A 17,624-nucleotide genomic window follows, 5' to 3' on the forward strand; every position below is an offset into this window, starting at 1 on the left:
AGATGGCTGATACAAGTTGACCTTGCTCCATTTCCACTTTGCTGAGGTTTTTAGATTCTGCATTTAGATCTCATTTTCTGCTGGAAGATGTTTTCAGAACATCTTATTGCTAGTTGTAAGAAAGGTTCCTTTAGTTAGACCTTAAATGTATGTAGGCACAGTATGCTGACACTGTATTTCCCTTTGCATGTTACAGTTTACTTCACTTGCAAATTTATAGAGAGTGGTTTATCTCTGCTCTTCCTCAAGCTACTAAGTTCTAGTTCTGCTATATAAAAATCCACATTTCTAGCTGTCATAATAGTTCTTTTCTTCATCTGAATCAGAAGAGAACATAGTATTCTACATTCAATCTATCACCTTTTGGTGTAGTCATGTTAGTACTTCATTGTCGCTATTGGAATTATGTTGTCTTAGCTTTGTTACTTTCTGTCCTAATTTGTCCATCTAATATTCTGATGGGTCAGAATGTAGACTGAAGTCAAGCAGAGCTTCTTTTTCTTGCACTGATCCAACAGAAATAGCCTATTACTTTTGTGGCTTGTCTTTACTTGAACCCATAGTTCAAAACTAAAGCAGAAACATTGCTTCAAGATAGAACATTATCATCAGTTTAGGACAAGCCATTTCCACCAAGAAGCTGACAGGAGACATACCAATCATATATAGTAAGTGCTAAGACAACCTAAGTACATTTTCTTTAGTTGTCCTGAATTTTCCATTTCCAATGGAAATGCTATGGGATTGGAAAGCTGACAGAAGAAAAATCTGCTACTAGAGATGCACTCTTCAACATGTGCTGCCTGCTGATCTCCAGGCCAAACATGTCACTCGGCAGCTAGCTCACCTGGGGAAGAATAGGCTTACAAGAGGCACTTCCACCAAACCCTCGTTATAGAAGAGAACATATTTTCTTGTCACACATCTATTACTAACTCCTTCTTTACACTCTCTGTGATAATGGGAAAGGGTTGGGCATAATTCCACCATTTATTGGTGATGTTGATTACATGTATGTGAAAGATGCTCAGCTGAGTATGCAGAGTTTTGGCAGTTTGCCCCAGATGATGGTCTGGTGTTTGTAGTCCCTGGGAGAACTGTGCATGCTGCCACGTTCTCCTGGCCTCATTGATAATACTGTGACACCACTTGTGCAAATGCAGGCTCTTAATAGATATTCACTGGATGCTTTTCTCCTGTTTGCAATTTTGTTTTGAATAATTAGAAGAGAAACACATTTGTATTTATTTACATTTTGCAGTTTCTCTTAAGAATTAATTTTTTCACCTGCAGGAACTTCAGAGGGACATAGAGAAACACAGCACTGGAGTGGCATCTGTTCTCAATCTGTGTGAAGTGCTGCTTCATGACTGTGATGCGTGTTCCACAGAAGCAGAGTGTGACTCCATCCAGCAGGCTACACGCAATTTGGACAGAAGATGGAGGAACATTTGTGCAATGTCAATGGAAAGGCGACTTAAGTAAGTCTCAACGGCCTACAAATTAGCATTTCCTTCCACGGGCATATAAAAGGCATAGATATCAATTACCAAAGTTTGCTCACAAAGCCTGCGATCAAATGATGTCTTATTTACCATGCTTCATAAAAATAATGAGGGAGAAACTAGAGAAAGTTTAGATGATAGCAATGACTCCAAGAGATGTAGAAAATGTGACCTAAACGGGAGAGTTGTAACTCTTAGGTTTACCATAAAACTACTGAGACTGGTGGGGAACTAGTTATCAAAAGGGTGGAATGTAATCGCAGGTGTTAAGGTTTTTCTGTATTTAAAGCAGGCAAAGTTCTGCTGCAATACAACCTTTCCCCAAAAAGATCTTGTTATTTTGAACCAAGTGCTGTTGAAGTTCTTGGGATTTTACTGTGTCAGTATTAAGCCAGTTTGATTTCAGGATCAAGAGTCAGACACTGGTTTTACATATTCAGTTGAACTAGAATTGTTTTTTTAAACGTTGAAATAACTTTTAACTTCCTTTTTAATTAAATATGTTTACATTGTATATAGAGAGACAGCATTTTACCACTTCTTGCTGAATGCAAAAAAAAGTGTGTTTGTGTCTCTTTGCAATGTAGAATAATGACTTAGAACTTTAAAATATATAGTGAAACACCTTTAGCATTGTGCAAGAAAAAGTTTTGTGGTTGATGGTGTTGCAGAACTGCTAATCTCTAAAATACTGACTTAGGTACCTACACTGGACTGTATGTCAGAAGTTACTTACCATGCACTTAGATTTTTAGAGCTCCTGTTGCATACTTGTAACTTTCTATTCCAAAATTAGATGCACTAAAATAAATTGCCATCATCTTATTCTAGTCCAGTCTGGAATGAGCCAGCCTCCTCTGTGGTCTGTTTATCAGCCTGAGTTAGATTAAGAGCCAGTTATTGTCTAATATGGCACTTGTTTGCTGTTGTAGATGATTAGTTAAATGTACTGTCAGTACTTTAGACCTCAGAGCTTCAGTCTGAGCATTTCCTAATTTTCCATTATCTATTGCAGGATTGAAGAGACGTGGCGTCTGTGGCAAAAGTTTTTGGATGATTACTCTAGATTTGAAGACTGGCTAAAAATCTCTGAGAGGACAGCTGCTTTCCCGAGCTCCTCTGGTGTGCTCTACACAGTTGCTAAGGAAGAACTGAAGAAATTTGAGGTGATTGATAATAGTGGAAATTTAATGTCTACTGATCACGTTACAGCAGCCAGCTGCTGTTCTTCCTTCACATATGCAAGTCACTCAAGACAGACACAGAATTAGTATAGTGGCATTGATTTTGCAGCTGCCCTCACTGTCAGGTTTCTAGGACAAAAAAGACAGTGGAAGGTGGCAACTGAAAATGCTAATACATCTACTTGCACTTGCTGTTTATCCACCAAAGGTAGATTTCTGAACTTGTTTATTTCTGCCACCTGTCACTAAGTGCTCCAGACAATTTATAAATCTCTCTTCAGCAAGTTCCTCTTCAAATGCATACTACATGTTTTAGTTTTGATCTTATCCCTCCTATTTTCCCTGTAGCTCTCTGAAACCAGCCTTCTGAACTAATTTCATATTTCATACAATGTACAATATCCCCATTTTAAATCCTTATACCTGAAATTTATGTTTGTGCGAATATTGCTTTATGTCCACATGGTGTCCCCAATGACTTAAAAGATAAGTGCCATGCTTAAAAATTGACAAGCTATCACTTCAGACTGCTTGTTACATAACTCCATTGTGTCTACTACAATGTGATGGTTTGTCTCATAAATGAAAAGGAGTGTATACCTGTGTGTAAAGCACATACGCATGTTGTGGTTACTCACAGATGAAAATCTCCTACTTGATTTTGTATTTGCATGGGGTATATCAAGATGAGAGAGAAAAATAATTCTGAAGAAAGAGCACACATTATTTAGGCAATTCTGTAAAGGATCAGGTGCTGTAAAGTATTTGCTGTGAAGAAGAAATGCAAATTATAAGCCGCATCAAGTCAATACTTTTTGGGTTAACCGTCAATTACAAAACATAAACTGTGAAGTGCTGATTCAAGTTTTATAATTGACATTCACATTTATGAATGTACTGTCCAGGTTTTATTATTAAACACTGCCAGACTAGTTTATTATGGTGAAGTAGCTTGCTGTAGTATAAAAATCTTTGCTTCCTGGGCACAAGTACTCTATCTCAGACCTTCTTCCCATTGTTCCTTTATTCAGCGATCAGGATCAAAGGCTCTTGTTTAGCAAGCCTCTGCATGAGAAACAGTACCAAAAATATATCTGGCTATTCTTGTTTTTACATCTGATCTGACTTTACCCCAAGTCTGTTTCATTGAATCTCAGCCTTTATGGTGACCTTATCTCTCCTGCAGACTTGCAGAATCTTTACTGTCTACAGTGTCAGCAGGAACCAGCTGTGATGAGAACAGTTCAGCAGCATCTCCGGAAGCCTGTTTTCCTTGCAGTTTAGTTGTGTTTTTTCCTTCTTTTTCTTTCTCAGCGCATAGTTTCTACAACTACCAAAAAGCAGGAATGTGAATCACAAAAGCCATGATGTTCAAATTCATCAGTATCCAGCTACTTCACTGTGAAATCAGCAAAAAGTCAGCCATGTATGCATACTAACTGAAGTGGTTTTCTTCTTTAGCTAGACATTTTTTTTTCTAATTTTATCTTCCTCTCCATATACACACTTGAATTTTAAAAAATACAGCAACAAAAAGAGCCCAGAAGCCCGTGTAAGCACTTCCATTTTATGAGCACAGAGGTCAGAGAAGGTTCTCACTGACTTCACTGTACAAAATCAAACTGCTTCTCCTCCATTTCTTTATGGAGGAATGAAAAATGTTTACAGGAAGGGGTGCAACAGGAAGGTGCTTTCTCCGGTTTGCTTTGTGATTGCTAGCCACAACATGAAACTTGCGGGCTAAGTCACCTCTTTTCTGCTCCCCAGGTGAGTGACTGAGTCCTTTGTAGCAGTTGAGAAAGCACTGAAAGTTCATGGTGCAGGCATAAGTTGGTATGGATGTTCATGAAATTTTCTTTCCATGAACATTTTAAGACAAAGCTCACTTGTATGACAGTATACTGAAGATAAAGAGATTATTCCTTCAGTACAGTTTTTCACTATTTTTGGTAAAACTCAGAATAGACAACTTCTCAAATCTTTTCAATGTTTGCACTTAAGTGAATTCAGTATGTGTAAGGAAATCCAATGAAGCCACAGGCATCTTGGATTTCTGTTCACTTTTAAAAAATAATGTTTCATATTCATTGTTTGTGTTTTTGTTCTCAAATGCAAAGGCATATGAGTTGAGTAGAAAGGGGAGTCTATTTTTTGTGCTGATTTTGCCATCCTAAAGAGTATTCATGTTGCTATTTCTCATTCAGTAAATTATGTCAGTTTTATAAACTATTTTATTTTTCTCATTTTAACCAGAAGGCAGCCTCTCAATAGGATAGCCTTCAGGAGGTGTCTGTACCTGTAGCAAAATCTATCAGCACAGGTCAGAGTGTAGAAGTAGGGTCATATTTATGTGTATCCTGATTTCAGTAATAAAAATCTCATGGTTCTTTTGTTTATATTGCTTTAGGCCTTCCAGAGACAAGTGCATGAAAGTCTGACTCAGCTGGAACTGATCAATAAACAATATCGCCGCCTCGCCCGGGAGAACCGTACTGACTCTGACTGCAGCCTCAAGCAGATGGTCCATGAGGGGAATCAGAGATGGGACAACTTACAAAAACGAGTTACCTCCATCCTGCGCCGGCTAAAAGTACTATTTCCATTTTTAGGCCCTTCAATTTTGTTACTGTATTTATGAATTGGGAGTACTCCAGAAAGTTTCCAGTTTAGTGCATTTGCGGTGTTTTTGAGGGAGTTTCTACCTTTGGAAAAGGAAGAGACCTTGTTAGTTCACCTTGAGGTAACCAAAGCATAAGTCTTTAGGGAAATGCTTGTGATCTCAAATACCATCTTCTTCATAGAAGATAACTTTCACTCGTCAGCTGATTGCAGCTGGAGATGATATTACTGAAAAAAACCCAAACCTTAGAAAGCGTGTAGGAAATGAAAGAAGAATGTGTACTGAGTTTAGGTTAGATTTGTAGAGCACAAAACCCATTTCTTCAGAGAATCACTATTGCTGGGGAGGGGTTGGGTTGTTTGGTGATTTCATGTCACTCCATTTTCCATCCCCCAGCATTTTATTGGCCAGCGTGAGGAGTTCGAGACGGCGCGTGATAGCATTCTCGTATGGCTGACAGAGATGGACCTGCAGCTAACCAACATTGAGCATTTCTCAGAGTGTGATGTCCAAGCTAAGATAAAGCAACTTAAGGTAAAGAATGATTGAATGGTAACAGGAGAAAGCATAAGAGAAAGGATAAAAAGATTCATGGCGGGGAAAAGAATTTATGAAACATTATGCAAAAATGCAGCCTGATAAAGTTCTTTACTTGAACGCTGAGATTTCACCCTCATAAGCTATGGACTATGTCAGGTTTAAAGATATGCTTTTCTTCCAGAGTTAAAGATCTCTGCACTGTGAAAAATCTAAAAAAATCCCAGGGCAATAGCCGCCATTCCCTAAGAAGAAATTTCAGTAAACATTATTAATATCAAGTCTTCATTATTGCTGGCACCTAAGAATTATTACATTTGTCAACAATTTCTGCATCAGAAAAATCATTATCTGGAGAGAAAAATGTCAAATGTCTTGTTATCCAAAATTCCAGTGTGCTAGCTTTAGTATCTGTGTTGATTCTAGGCATTTGGTTGTGGGTATATCTTGTTTAGAGAATAGCTTTCTTTCCAAATACAACAAGTGAGGAATGAGATGGTAAACCATAAAGTATCCCTGGTTTTGGCTAGAAAGGTCGTGGAATGCTATATTTAATTGCTCATTGTTGCTCATGACACAATATTTGGAATGATCCCTGTTTTTTACTCACATCACTTTTGCTGAAAAACTCTAAGATGTGAATCCTTAGTAGCTTAAGTTGTTGTAATGTTGAATTAATTGATAAACCATAGGTTTTCTTTTATCTAGGCTTTCCAGCAAGAAATCTTATTGAACAACAACAAAATTGAGCAGATAATTGTACAGGGTGAGCAACTCATTGAGAAAAGTGAGCCCATGGATGCAGCTGTCATTGAAGAAGAACTAGATGAGCTACGTCGTTACTGTCAGGAGGTCTTTGGACGTGTTGAACGCTATCACAAGAAACTCATCCGTCTTCCTGTGTGTATACTTGCATGCATACTTATTTGTTTGGTTTGTTGCCATTTTACAAGTGTGAGAATAAGGACAGAGGAAGATGTTGAAATGAACTAACATGTAACTTCTGTAACTTTCCAAAAATCCTGTGGTTTAATTTTATTGCAACCCTGACCATCTGCTTCCCTTCATTACATGCTATTTATGTCTTGTTCAGAGAGCAAACTCAGCAGATCTAGATTTTTTGCAAATAATCATGAAAATTCCTGCAAACTGGAGATTTATAAAACTTTATTAATGAGGATAGCAGTGTGGTACTGGTCATAAGAACATGTCCCTATTCTGCCAGGTAGTTCCACTGGCAGCTTATTGAGTTCTGTTTTGTTTAAAATACAATGCTAAAATGATTCTTCCCATGACAACAGACATAAATTTGTCTCCAGAACTGAACACACAGCTGCATAAGTGAGAGCAAAATGAGTTTTGGTAGTTCAAGTCCTACTGAAGGGAAGGAACAGACCCAAGGGTTTTCAAAATATGGAAGAATATAATGAGAATAGTCATCATGATAAAGGTCCCTTCTGCTTCCTATAACTTGATTCCAGATTTTTCTTTAACTTGATGTCTGCAAGTAGCATCAGTAATAAAAATGGAGACATTTACTTGATGTTAGACTTTGTGCCTTAAAAATGAGCTGGAATTACGAACTTTCTTGTTGCTTAGTTTTGTACACTTTAAAATAATGAAGGGGAAGTGCAAAAGAATCAAAATGGAAGCTACAGCAGTGTGATTGTTGCCTAATGCTACTTTATTTCACTGACCCAGGCTGACCATGCAGTGCCTCTGCACATTTCATTGATCGGTTCTGTTTGCATTATGCTTCTAGCTGACAGATGATGAACACGACCTCTCTGACAGAGAGGTGGATCTGGATGAATCAGGAGATCTCTCTGACATACACTGGCATGAGAAATCTATGGACAACGTTCTCTCCCCGCACCCCTCTTCCAACCTTTCGCTGCCTCTTTCCCAGCCGGTGAGAAGTGAGCGATCAGGACGAGACACCCCTGCAAGTGTGGACTCCATTCCCCTGGAGTGGGATCATGACTATGACCTTAGCAGAGACCTGGAGACAGCTGTTTCACGGGCACTGCATTCTGAGGAAGAAGACAGAGCACAAGAGAAGGACTTTTACCTGAGAGGAGCAGCTGGTATAGCAGGTATGGTGGCAAATTGTGTGTCCTGTTCTCTCCTTGTAAAAATAAGCAGATGTTAGTTACATGTGTGGTTGCTCGGCCAAGGTGCTCATGGAAAAGTATTTAAATAGCCCCTGAAGATTTTAAATAACTTTCCCTAAGTGATCCCAGTGGCCCTCTGGCCTTAGACAGAGTGCTGGAGATTCCTGGATGACTGCAGCTTTGGAAAATCACAAAGGCGTGTACGATATGACGGGGAATTGGCTGTGTCTCTCTGCCTGTGGACTGCCAGATGGGGTCATCTGTAACAGCAATGCGTCATAAGTTATTCTGACTAGAAGAAACAATACTGGATATGGCAAAAAGTGCAGAACAAACTGATGAAGAAATGCTGGGGGAGAGATCCACAGACAAAATCATCAAGTGCTTAAGTAAATCTTAACTTGCTCCCTACCCAGGCAAGACTCCAGCAGTTTAGTGTTTAGCCTGAGATGGGTTCTTGGGTCTTGCTCTCCAGCACCTTTCTAAGTATGTGTGCTTTGTGTAATAAATCTTAATGAGTTGAAGTGACCAAATGCAGCCAGTTTTGGGGAAAGACATACTAGTATATTACACTCTGATCTTGTGGTTGTCTTTTGCTTTCCATGTCATTGCTCTGCAAAGAGTAGAGTTTTCCTGGTTATTAAGAGACTTCATTGCAGGTTCCCTGTGTTTCAGTCTTTGTATTTTTTCCTTCTCCAGAAAGGGTGTTCACTATTGGAACAGTTTATATATTCCATACTAGGAAAAGAACTCCTACTACAAGGAAACAGCCATTGCTGAGCTGTCAATTTAGACTGTGCTTTTATTTTTTCAGATGTAGAGATCCCTGAAACTCTTGAGGCCTATGTAACACTCACAGAAAACGCACTCAAAACTGTCTCTGGTAGGCATCAAAAAAGATGAAGTGTAGCCATATACAAATACCATGGTGCACAAGCATAAATTTCTCTCTTCTCTTAGCATCTGCTGTACTTTTCACTACTTACAAGATAAATATTTCTTGTGTGGCAGAATTCACATATTAACATAGAAGTATCCTGCTTTACTACCACGCTTGAAGGTATTGTTAGATGCATAGATGAAACAATGATGTTTAAAGTATTGGCCTTCCCACCTCAGCACACTAAACTCATCAGTAGGTTATTCTAATCAGTCTTCATTCTCCCACGTCCCTCAACAGGACGGTCTCTGAGAGAAAAGGGGTTTCTACAAAGATTTAAGGCGGAAGGGAAAGATACAGAGCAAAACCTAATTTTTCAGTGTTGGACTTATTTTTTTTAACACAGCCACAGCTTGGATTATTGCTTTGATATAAACTTCTAGGTTAGTTATTGTTTGATGTAATAACAATGCCAAGTTGAGGTACTGTAGTCTAATGTCTTTACCTTGTTCTTTTATACTGGAAGGTGAATGTTTTTTCAGGTTGTATTTCTATACAAGATTAAACCTATTGTTTCATTTGTTAAATAATCCTCTCAGAGGGATTAGATGCACTTACAAATACTTTCTTTCATGATTTTACAATCTTCCTCTTTTGGAATAATGACTTAATTGCAAATTTGAAATAGCAAACATCTAAAATTTCAGTATCTGTGGCACAGACCTTAGATTCACTGTCCATTTTTTTCACCCACAAATTATGAAATAATATTATGACTGATTAAGAGTATAAATAATAGTACTACATATAGAAAAATGTGTGTTATTTCCTGATCTGTAAACCTGTGAACATTTTGAAAGTACTGAGGGAAAATGAATATTGAGCATTTTGTTCTGTCGTTTTGGAATGAGGTGGTGTTTTATATGAAAAAAAGATTAACCATCCAAGAGGCTGAATTTTCTGTAATTAGGTGGACAGAATGCTTCACTTGTCTTTATGAATAAATTCAAACTGTCCTTGTAAATAGGTGGAAATCAGGTATAGTGATAGAATATGGATTAGAGGTGGTCATTTCGGCTACAGCCTTCCTCAGATTATTATTGGCTATAGCTAATTCATATCACAGAATCCATTTGACCTCTCTAATGAAAATGCAAGTTAGTCCTCCTTCTAAAACATTGATATGAGTTCCAGTTGGCTTGGATGAATAATACCATCTTGTAGATACGTTAAACATATTTTTTGTTAAACACCTAATTGGAAAAATACTAGAAATTTGGCTGCTTCATGTGGTTGCCTAAAAGTCATGTCCACCTTGAGTATATAATTGTAGCAGTTTTGCTTAGTGTTTGTATAATGCTCTTAATCTTCAAAATTGTATACAAATGGGATCCTTTCATGTTCCTCTTCAAAATTTCATTTTTTAATGGGGAGAAGTACACAAAGAGAAATTAGGAGAAATCTAATTTTAACGTGGATTTAGATCAGGAGTTCAGGATACAAGGCTTCATTTTAAAGTGATTCTGAAAGAGTATGGTATTTTCCAAAATCAGTGAGGTTAGAGCATGCTTTCCCATGAAGTTTCCCCTTCATAGAGGTAAGGAGTTCTCTGAGTGAAGAGTCACTTCGAATAGTTTGCAAACCTACTTTAACCTGTGTACTCCTTGATAGTATACTTATGGCAAGCATGTTCTGTCTTACAGTTATCTGTCCTCTGAAGGCCACTAACATTCTCTAATGTAACTAGTTATCAGTTCGCTTTGACATTGTACCTCTTATACTGCTGCAGTCGCATTTCTGCTTTACTGTCTAATCTAGATAGTATCCTGATATTTATTCTGCCTGAACAAAAGATTAAAAAAACTTTGGAAAACTTAGGTGACAGTCAGTTTTTTTGGGTTTTTTGGTACAGGAGAGCCTGGTGCCCTGGAAGCACATATCCGACAGCTGGACAAGGCTTTGGACACCAGTCGTTTCCAAATACAGCAAACAGAAAACATCATCCGCAGTAAAACACCTACAGGACCAGAGCTGGATTCCAGTTACAAAGGATATGTGCGTGTATTTTGGAGCACAACTTGAATAAGCACTCCAAGATTGGGTTTGCTATTGAAAGAAATATAGCTGTTTCAACAAAGCAATTTTATTACTGCTTCTCAGAATTACTCACTCATATGGTTGCTACCCTTAACAAACAACAATAACATGTAGTTATTAGTATGTTCAAAATAGCATGTAACAGTAACATGACTCTCAATAACATGAACCTCAGAAATTTTTTTTCCTACTACAAATTTTCAGGTGTCCAAAAATTCTTACTCACATGTATTTTTATCCATCTAATTATGATATACTCGTTTAAAATTCCTCTGCTTTTAAAAGCAGGTTTTATAGCATCATGCACAGTATTCATCTAGCTGATGAATTATAAGCACACACCATGTAAGCAAGGTTTCATATATGGAATCGGTGATTAAAAAGCTTGCTTATTCTCAAAGAAGGTTTCTAGAAGAAAAATCTCTCTAAATGATTAAAATAATTTCATTACTGACAGAATTGGAAGATTAGCTGCTTGAATGCATAGTAATATTTCCACACTTATGCTTATTTTCTTTATCACATCTTCTAGTGTCTTTGCTGTAGCATCTTAACATTTAGAACAAATGGCACATAAAGTAATCTCTCACAATTTGGCACAGTGGCACTAAATTATTTCTATTTAGTCTGAGTTTATGCTTTAAGCCTTTATTGTCTCCATATGGATTTATTTGATAGTATCAGGACAGACTGTAAAAGTAATAGATTTTTATCTTCATACTTAGACCTGGTTTTGGAAAATTTCAGAAATTGCATTGTAATTTGCATTTTCTGTCTTGTGCAGTGCATATTAAGATGGGATTTTTTGTTTGTTAACACAGATGAAGCTTCTAGGTGAGTGCAGTGGAAGCATAGACTCAGTAAAAAGGCTTGGATATAAACTGAAGGAGGAAGAAGAAAAATTATCTGGACTTATTAACCTGAACAGTACTGAAACGCAAACAGCTGGTAAGTAACATTTAGTTCTTTGAAGGAAATCGATTATGGCATGTAGCAAACACGCAAAGTTTTGCTGAATAAACGCTTGGTATTATTTACTGACATGTGTAATTACATGACTCTGTTACCATTTCTGTCTAACATCTCTTAATAGAAATAGTAAGAAATAGTACTTTCTATAAAGTGATTAGGCATACAAGTGTGTTTTAAGAGACCCTTAATTTAGTGAGACATAACCCTAAGCCCTTCTGAAATTCCCTGTTGAGCTGAGAAAAGGTTGCTAATGTTGCTGTACAAAACATGTAAGTCAGGATTCATTTCTTCTGTTAGCTTTCACTTCTAATATTATCTGTCTGTAGTATTGAAATCTATATTTACCTGGTAGAAGTATTCACCTGACTAATTTTAAGCATCAGCTGTAGAACAGGAGGTATTGCGTTGTAAAAAACCACATTTTTTCTGGAGTCTGTAAATGCAATGTCATCATTCTTAGCCTGGCAAGATATGCTTCCCATGCAGTCTGTTTTATTTAGATTTTGAAAAAAAAAAAATTGATGAAATGATACAACTTGTCATTCTACCATAACATTTCAAGATAATGAAGAAGAAGAAATAGTCCCTGTTTTATTTCTTTTTAGAGCACATATTTATCCAGCAGTAGCTTAGGAAAATGTGATAAGGTATGAGTATTAAATTGTGATAGGTACAAATACCAATTAAAATAATCATAAATATGTGACCAGGTAGAGATATTCAGAGATTCTTTCTCTGGTTTGTGTTCATGGCAATCTATAATGGCTTTATACCAGCATAACCTGTCTTAAAGACCTGCAAGTGTTAACTTAATTCTGTTCATAGAAGTCTGACGTTAGAAACTGGTAAAATTGCCTGCTGCCTGGAGTCATCTAGGTTCTTCATTCTTTCCCTCTAACATCGCATTCTTCAGTCTAACTTAGTTTTCAATGTGGTGTTTGGTGTGTTAGGTTTTTGTTTGTTTGTTTTGAGGCAGTTTTTTGTCCTGCACAGGATTCAATGGACCCAATTTTGTGTGTGGCTAATTTTTTTTGCTTTTGTTGAATTTCGTGTTTGTCATTCCAGGTGTAATTGACCGATGGGAATTAATCCAGGCTCAAGCTCTAAGCAAGGAGCTGAGGATGAAGCAGAACCTTCAGCAATGGCAGCAGTTTAACTCTGACCTTAATAACATTTGGACTTGGTTGGGAGAAACTGAAAATGAGCTGGAGAAGCTTCGCCACCTTGACCTCAGCACTGACATACAAACAATTGAGCTCAGGATTAAAAAACTGAAAGTGAGTTTTATTTTTCTTTTCCATGAGTTAGCTTGCAAACAGACCAGAGTACAATCGTTTTTAGCAGAAAAATGAACAACTAGCCTTTGCTATATAACACAAATAAATTTTTGAAGTAGTAATTCTGTGTCAATTCTGTAATTTCAGAATGTACAGATAATTCTTATGTCAGTTAAGCTGATTAAAAGAAAAAAGAAACAAACCCTAAGTTAAATCATATCTCTTCTAGTCAGACTGGTAACAAAATAACTACTTTAAAATAAACGCCTCACAGGGATATTTTACTTTGTGTGGAAGAAGGAGATAGTACCCAAAGTGTTTGTAGCCTACCCATTTGTGTCACCAGTACAACACAGGAAAAATTCATTGTCACTTTGCAGTATTCCAATTTCTTTTTCTGTTGTATCAGATGCATCAGGATCTGTATGCAATTTTGTGATCTCTCCTGGGTATTAGAATCATAGAATTATAGAATAGTTTTGGTTGGAAGGGACTTTAAAGATCATCTAGTTCCACCCCACCCTGTCATGGGCATGGACATGTTCCACTAGATCAGGCTGCACAAGGCCCCATCCAACCTGGCCGTGAAAACCTCCAATGATGGGGCACCCACAACAGCTATATTATACAACTATAAAAATCTGCAAATGTGATGGTCCACAACTTCAGATTCTGTTATTAGCATTTTATAAGCTTGGGTACAAAAATATGAAAACCAGTGTCAAAATGCGCTGTTCTCCATGCTAGGAATGAAGTCGACAGGTAGTAAAGACTGTTTCCGGCAGTGATTCATCTAAAGCATATTAAATGCTGATCTTTACTGGAATCCAAATATAGCTGATATAAGTACTACAAAGGTTGCTGTGACATGGAGCATTTAAGTAAATGTAGGTGGAAAAGGGGGCATTTCATAAGAATCCTGTTCTTATCACCCGCACTCTTGGAAAGCCCATTAGCGCCTTCCAAACCAAAAGAGGTGGGGTTTATTTTGTGGCTTCCAGTGTAAACAAATCAGAGGTTTTATACAAGTTCTTCTTCCATAAATTGGAGTAAGTTGTTTATACTCTTTGTATGTTTTCTTTTCCCTCAGTAAAAGCTTTCATTTTAAATGTTGTTGACAGCAGTTTCCACTTGAAAACATATTGGGGTTTATGTTTGTGAGCAAAATTGAGAAGTGAGGGCAAAAGTTTTATTGTAAGCTAAAGTACAATTGTCCTACAGCTCTGTAAATATTGTTGGGCCTGCTTGTTTTTAAAACATCTGTAACATGAGCCAAGTCTTCATTCAGCTATGACTTCAGGCTTTTAAGACTGCAAGTTTAATTGACTTGTTCTAGTTTATGCTCACAGTAAAATTTTAAGAGAAGTTAAAGAGTGAACATTTTTGGAGTCATAGACAGCATAGAAATCTCGTATCTAGAGCAACGAGATTGTTACAGTAGGGTACCATTCTGCAGTTCCTGATGAGAAATCATTGCATTCTGGTGGTGCCTTCTCTACGTGATTATTCCGAATGTCACATATTTTACCAATTTCCATTCTTTCTTCCCCCATCCCTCTTTGTTTTAATATCAAGGAGCTGCAGAAAGCAATTGATAACCGCAAGGCGATCATCTTGTCCATCAATCTGTGCAGCTCAGAATTCACTCAGTCTGACAGTGAAGAGACCAAGAAGCTTCAAGAGCGCCTGTCTCAGATGAATGTGCACTGGGACCATGTATGCAGTATGATTGAAGAGTGGCGCTGCTCATTGCAAGATGCATTAATGCAGTGCCAGGTTTGTATTCTACCTATTAGTTGTCAGCATCCCACATGTCAAAAATGTAAACCATATTGTTATCTGATGTTTTCATTATTCAGTCTGATACTTGCCCATGCAAGCCAAAATGCAACTTTTGTATGTCCTCTGAAAGATATACCAACACTTCTTGAACTCAAGATTTTCTAAATTTGTTATCTCTGGAATATAGTTCTAGTATAATATTCTACCCTTCCTTGTAAATTATGTTATTTAGCCAGTGGGACCTATCGTAGGATAAACTAAAAACCTGAATTTGACTGGAATTTTCTGCTACGCTATTATCATCAATCATTGTCTGCAGGATTTCCATGAAATGAGCCATGGTTTGCTGCTTTGGTTAGAGAATATTGACAGAAGAAAAGATGAGATTGTGCCCATCAATCCAAACCTGGATTCGGAAGTACTGCAGGATCATCACAGGCTTCTAATGGTAGGGTAATTGTCAGCCCTTTCCCCCCACAAATACATCATCACAAACACATCTAATCAGATTTATCTTTCTCTTGAGGGTTAGCATTGTACATACACAACTATGGGACTAATGTCAGAAACTAACTGTACTTGGTAGGGAGCGCTACTTACTTTTATTAGTAGTACAACTTGTGATTTAAAATCTCAGGCAATCACTAGGCTGATGTCTATCTTCCTGTCATTTTATTGTGCTTCGTATTTTGGAAGTTCTGTCCTCAAAGGGAATTTGCTGCAAATAATAGAAATACTAAATAGTCATAGAATGAAGTACAAATTCAAATTTTAAGTGAAAAATTAGCTGTTCTGATTATATCCTCTGGGGATTATGAATTTTTATTGCTTCTCTTTTCTTTCCATTTCAATAATTTAAATTCCCAGCTTTGTGAATTCTAGCTCCCTCCACCCTCTTGTTTTTTTTCAAAACTTCAATTAAAAAAATCTGATGCTTGCCTTGGCAACAGCAAATCAGACGTGAACTTCTGGAGTCTCAGCTGAAGGTGGCATCACTGCAAGATATGTCCTGCCAATTGCTAGTCAATGCTGAAGGCAAAGACTGCCTTGAAGCCAAAGAAAAGGTGCATGTCATTGGAAATAGACTGAAGCTCCTCTTGAAAGAGGTCACACGTCATATTAAAGATCTAGAGAAAATTCTAGACATTTCAAGTAATCAACTGGTAAGCGACATCTCTTCATTCCTTGCTGCTTGTTGGGCACACATTTCCAACTGTTTTGACTGTCTTCCTCTGATCAGTGCTGTTAGCTACATTGTTGCTGTTGTTTGTAATACTTATCAAGATGGTAAACAGGTATTCTTAAATATCATAAAGTAATCTTCCACTTCATTATGTAAACATCTCTTTTTTAACCCAGTAATTTTTTACTATTTGGTAGAGGAAAAGTTTTGAACTTCTAGGTTTGTTTATTCTGCCATTACTCATTCAGTCAACTGACAAAGTATATTAGATAATTATTCTAGTTGCAGTATTGAAAATTACAGTGTGTCAGTTGTCACTTGAAAGGAAGATAATGCTCACTCTGTTGAAGAAAATTTTAAAAAAAGCAGGTTAACAAATCTCTCATAGTACCTTCTCAGCTTTGAGCTGTACTCCAAATCTTTTCAAATCATCTCGTATCTGAGGCTATTTGTAAGGGAATTATGCATGCATCCTCGCCAACAGTGGCAGGTATAAAGTAAAGATTCTAAGGTTCTCCGTTAGCTAACTTGTTTTTAAAGACTTGGATTAGCCAAATGCATAAGGCATGAGAACTCATCTCTTCACTCCTGGTGAATTTCTGTCTGTTTAAGCAAAATCTTGGTGGCGCCAACCCCTCCTTGTAATTAAAGACCAATAAAGAGCAACTTTTTTTTCCCCCTATATTGACTCTGGTGGAAAATGCATCACTTCAAGCAATTAAGTTTTAACTTCCTGTTTGCTTTTCCTTTCCTTCAGGGCTAAGAGAGAAAGCATGTAATTCCTTAGTCTTAGAAAAATTGGTAACAAATTTTAACTACTTTATTTTATTTGCTTTAGAAATAACTGCTGGGATTTCACTCAGGGTTTTTTTTTAGTTTGCTTACTGGAACAGCTAGTTGCTGTATATCTAAGCTATATTCCTTCTGAACTTCAGGAATTGTCCTCATGGTCCTCCGCTGATGAATTAGACACTTCAGGCTCAGTGAGTCCTGTATCTGGAAGAAGCACTCCAAGCAGGCAGAGAACGGTAATTTCATGTTGTATACTTTCTGCTATCTCCTCAGTGGAAGCTCCAGATGTCCACAGTAGCTCTAGCCAGCTGGAAGGTCCCCCTTCACACTTGATAGGAAAGAAAATGGCATAAACTAAGAGCAAAACACAGCTGCTTTCCCCAGCCCTGCTGCATAAGCCATTCTGCATGAAATCAGAATTGATAAATAAGACCTAAAAATAGGGCTGTCAGTGTGGTTGGTTTACCATGGTATGGCATGTCGTGTCTCTTGTATTTTGCTCTAGTGATGACAGCACCCCAAAGTCTGGTCATGTCTGATATAATCAGTCCTCCATTTCTGTTTGTCCTTCTCTTCAGAGCTGCTTCATCGGGAATCTCAATAAGGTTTTTATGTCATTTCTGATGAAGATTGCAGATGATCTTATTGAGAGTTTAGATGAATGGCTAAGTAGAGCTGAAG

General features: G+C 37.4%; 2 protein-coding genes across 3 annotated transcripts in view; one reads left to right on the forward strand and one right to left on the reverse strand.

Moving 5' to 3' along the window:
• Positions 1-17,624, forward strand: part of SYNE1 (spectrin repeat containing nuclear envelope protein 1) — a 285,435-nt gene that overhangs the window by 259,602 nt on the left and 8,209 nt on the right. The window contains exons 3-16 of one of the 2 annotated variants that reach the window (XM_069852099.1): positions 1,294-1,481; positions 2,521-2,671; positions 5,097-5,279; positions 5,706-5,843; positions 6,555-6,746; positions 7,609-7,942; positions 8,775-8,843; positions 10,753-10,895; positions 11,759-11,885; positions 12,975-13,186; positions 14,762-14,962; positions 15,288-15,416; positions 15,919-16,131; positions 17,087-17,179. In XM_069852099.1, the coding sequence (XP_069708200.1) occupies positions 1,294-1,481; positions 2,521-2,671; positions 5,097-5,279; positions 5,706-5,843; positions 6,555-6,746; positions 7,609-7,942; positions 8,775-8,843; positions 10,753-10,895; positions 11,759-11,885; positions 12,975-13,186; positions 14,762-14,962; positions 15,288-15,416; positions 15,919-16,131; positions 17,087-17,179 (2,373 nt within the window). The remainder of the gene's footprint in view (positions 1-1,293; positions 1,482-2,520; positions 2,672-5,096; positions 5,280-5,705; positions 5,844-6,554; positions 6,747-7,608; positions 7,943-8,774; positions 8,844-10,752; positions 10,896-11,758; positions 11,886-12,974; positions 13,187-14,761; positions 14,963-15,287; positions 15,417-15,918; positions 16,132-17,086; positions 17,180-17,624) is intronic. The other variant, XM_069852100.1, reaches the window with a different exon arrangement.
• Positions 1-17,624, reverse strand: part of ARMT1 (acidic residue methyltransferase 1) — a 347,283-nt gene that overhangs the window by 43,410 nt on the left and 286,249 nt on the right. The window lies entirely within an intron of this gene.

This window comes from Phaenicophaeus curvirostris, chromosome 2, assembly GCF_032191515.1.
Source record: "Phaenicophaeus curvirostris isolate KB17595 chromosome 2, BPBGC_Pcur_1.0, whole genome shotgun sequence".
Lineage (NCBI taxonomy): Eukaryota > Metazoa > Chordata > Aves > Cuculiformes > Cuculidae > Phaenicophaeus > Phaenicophaeus curvirostris.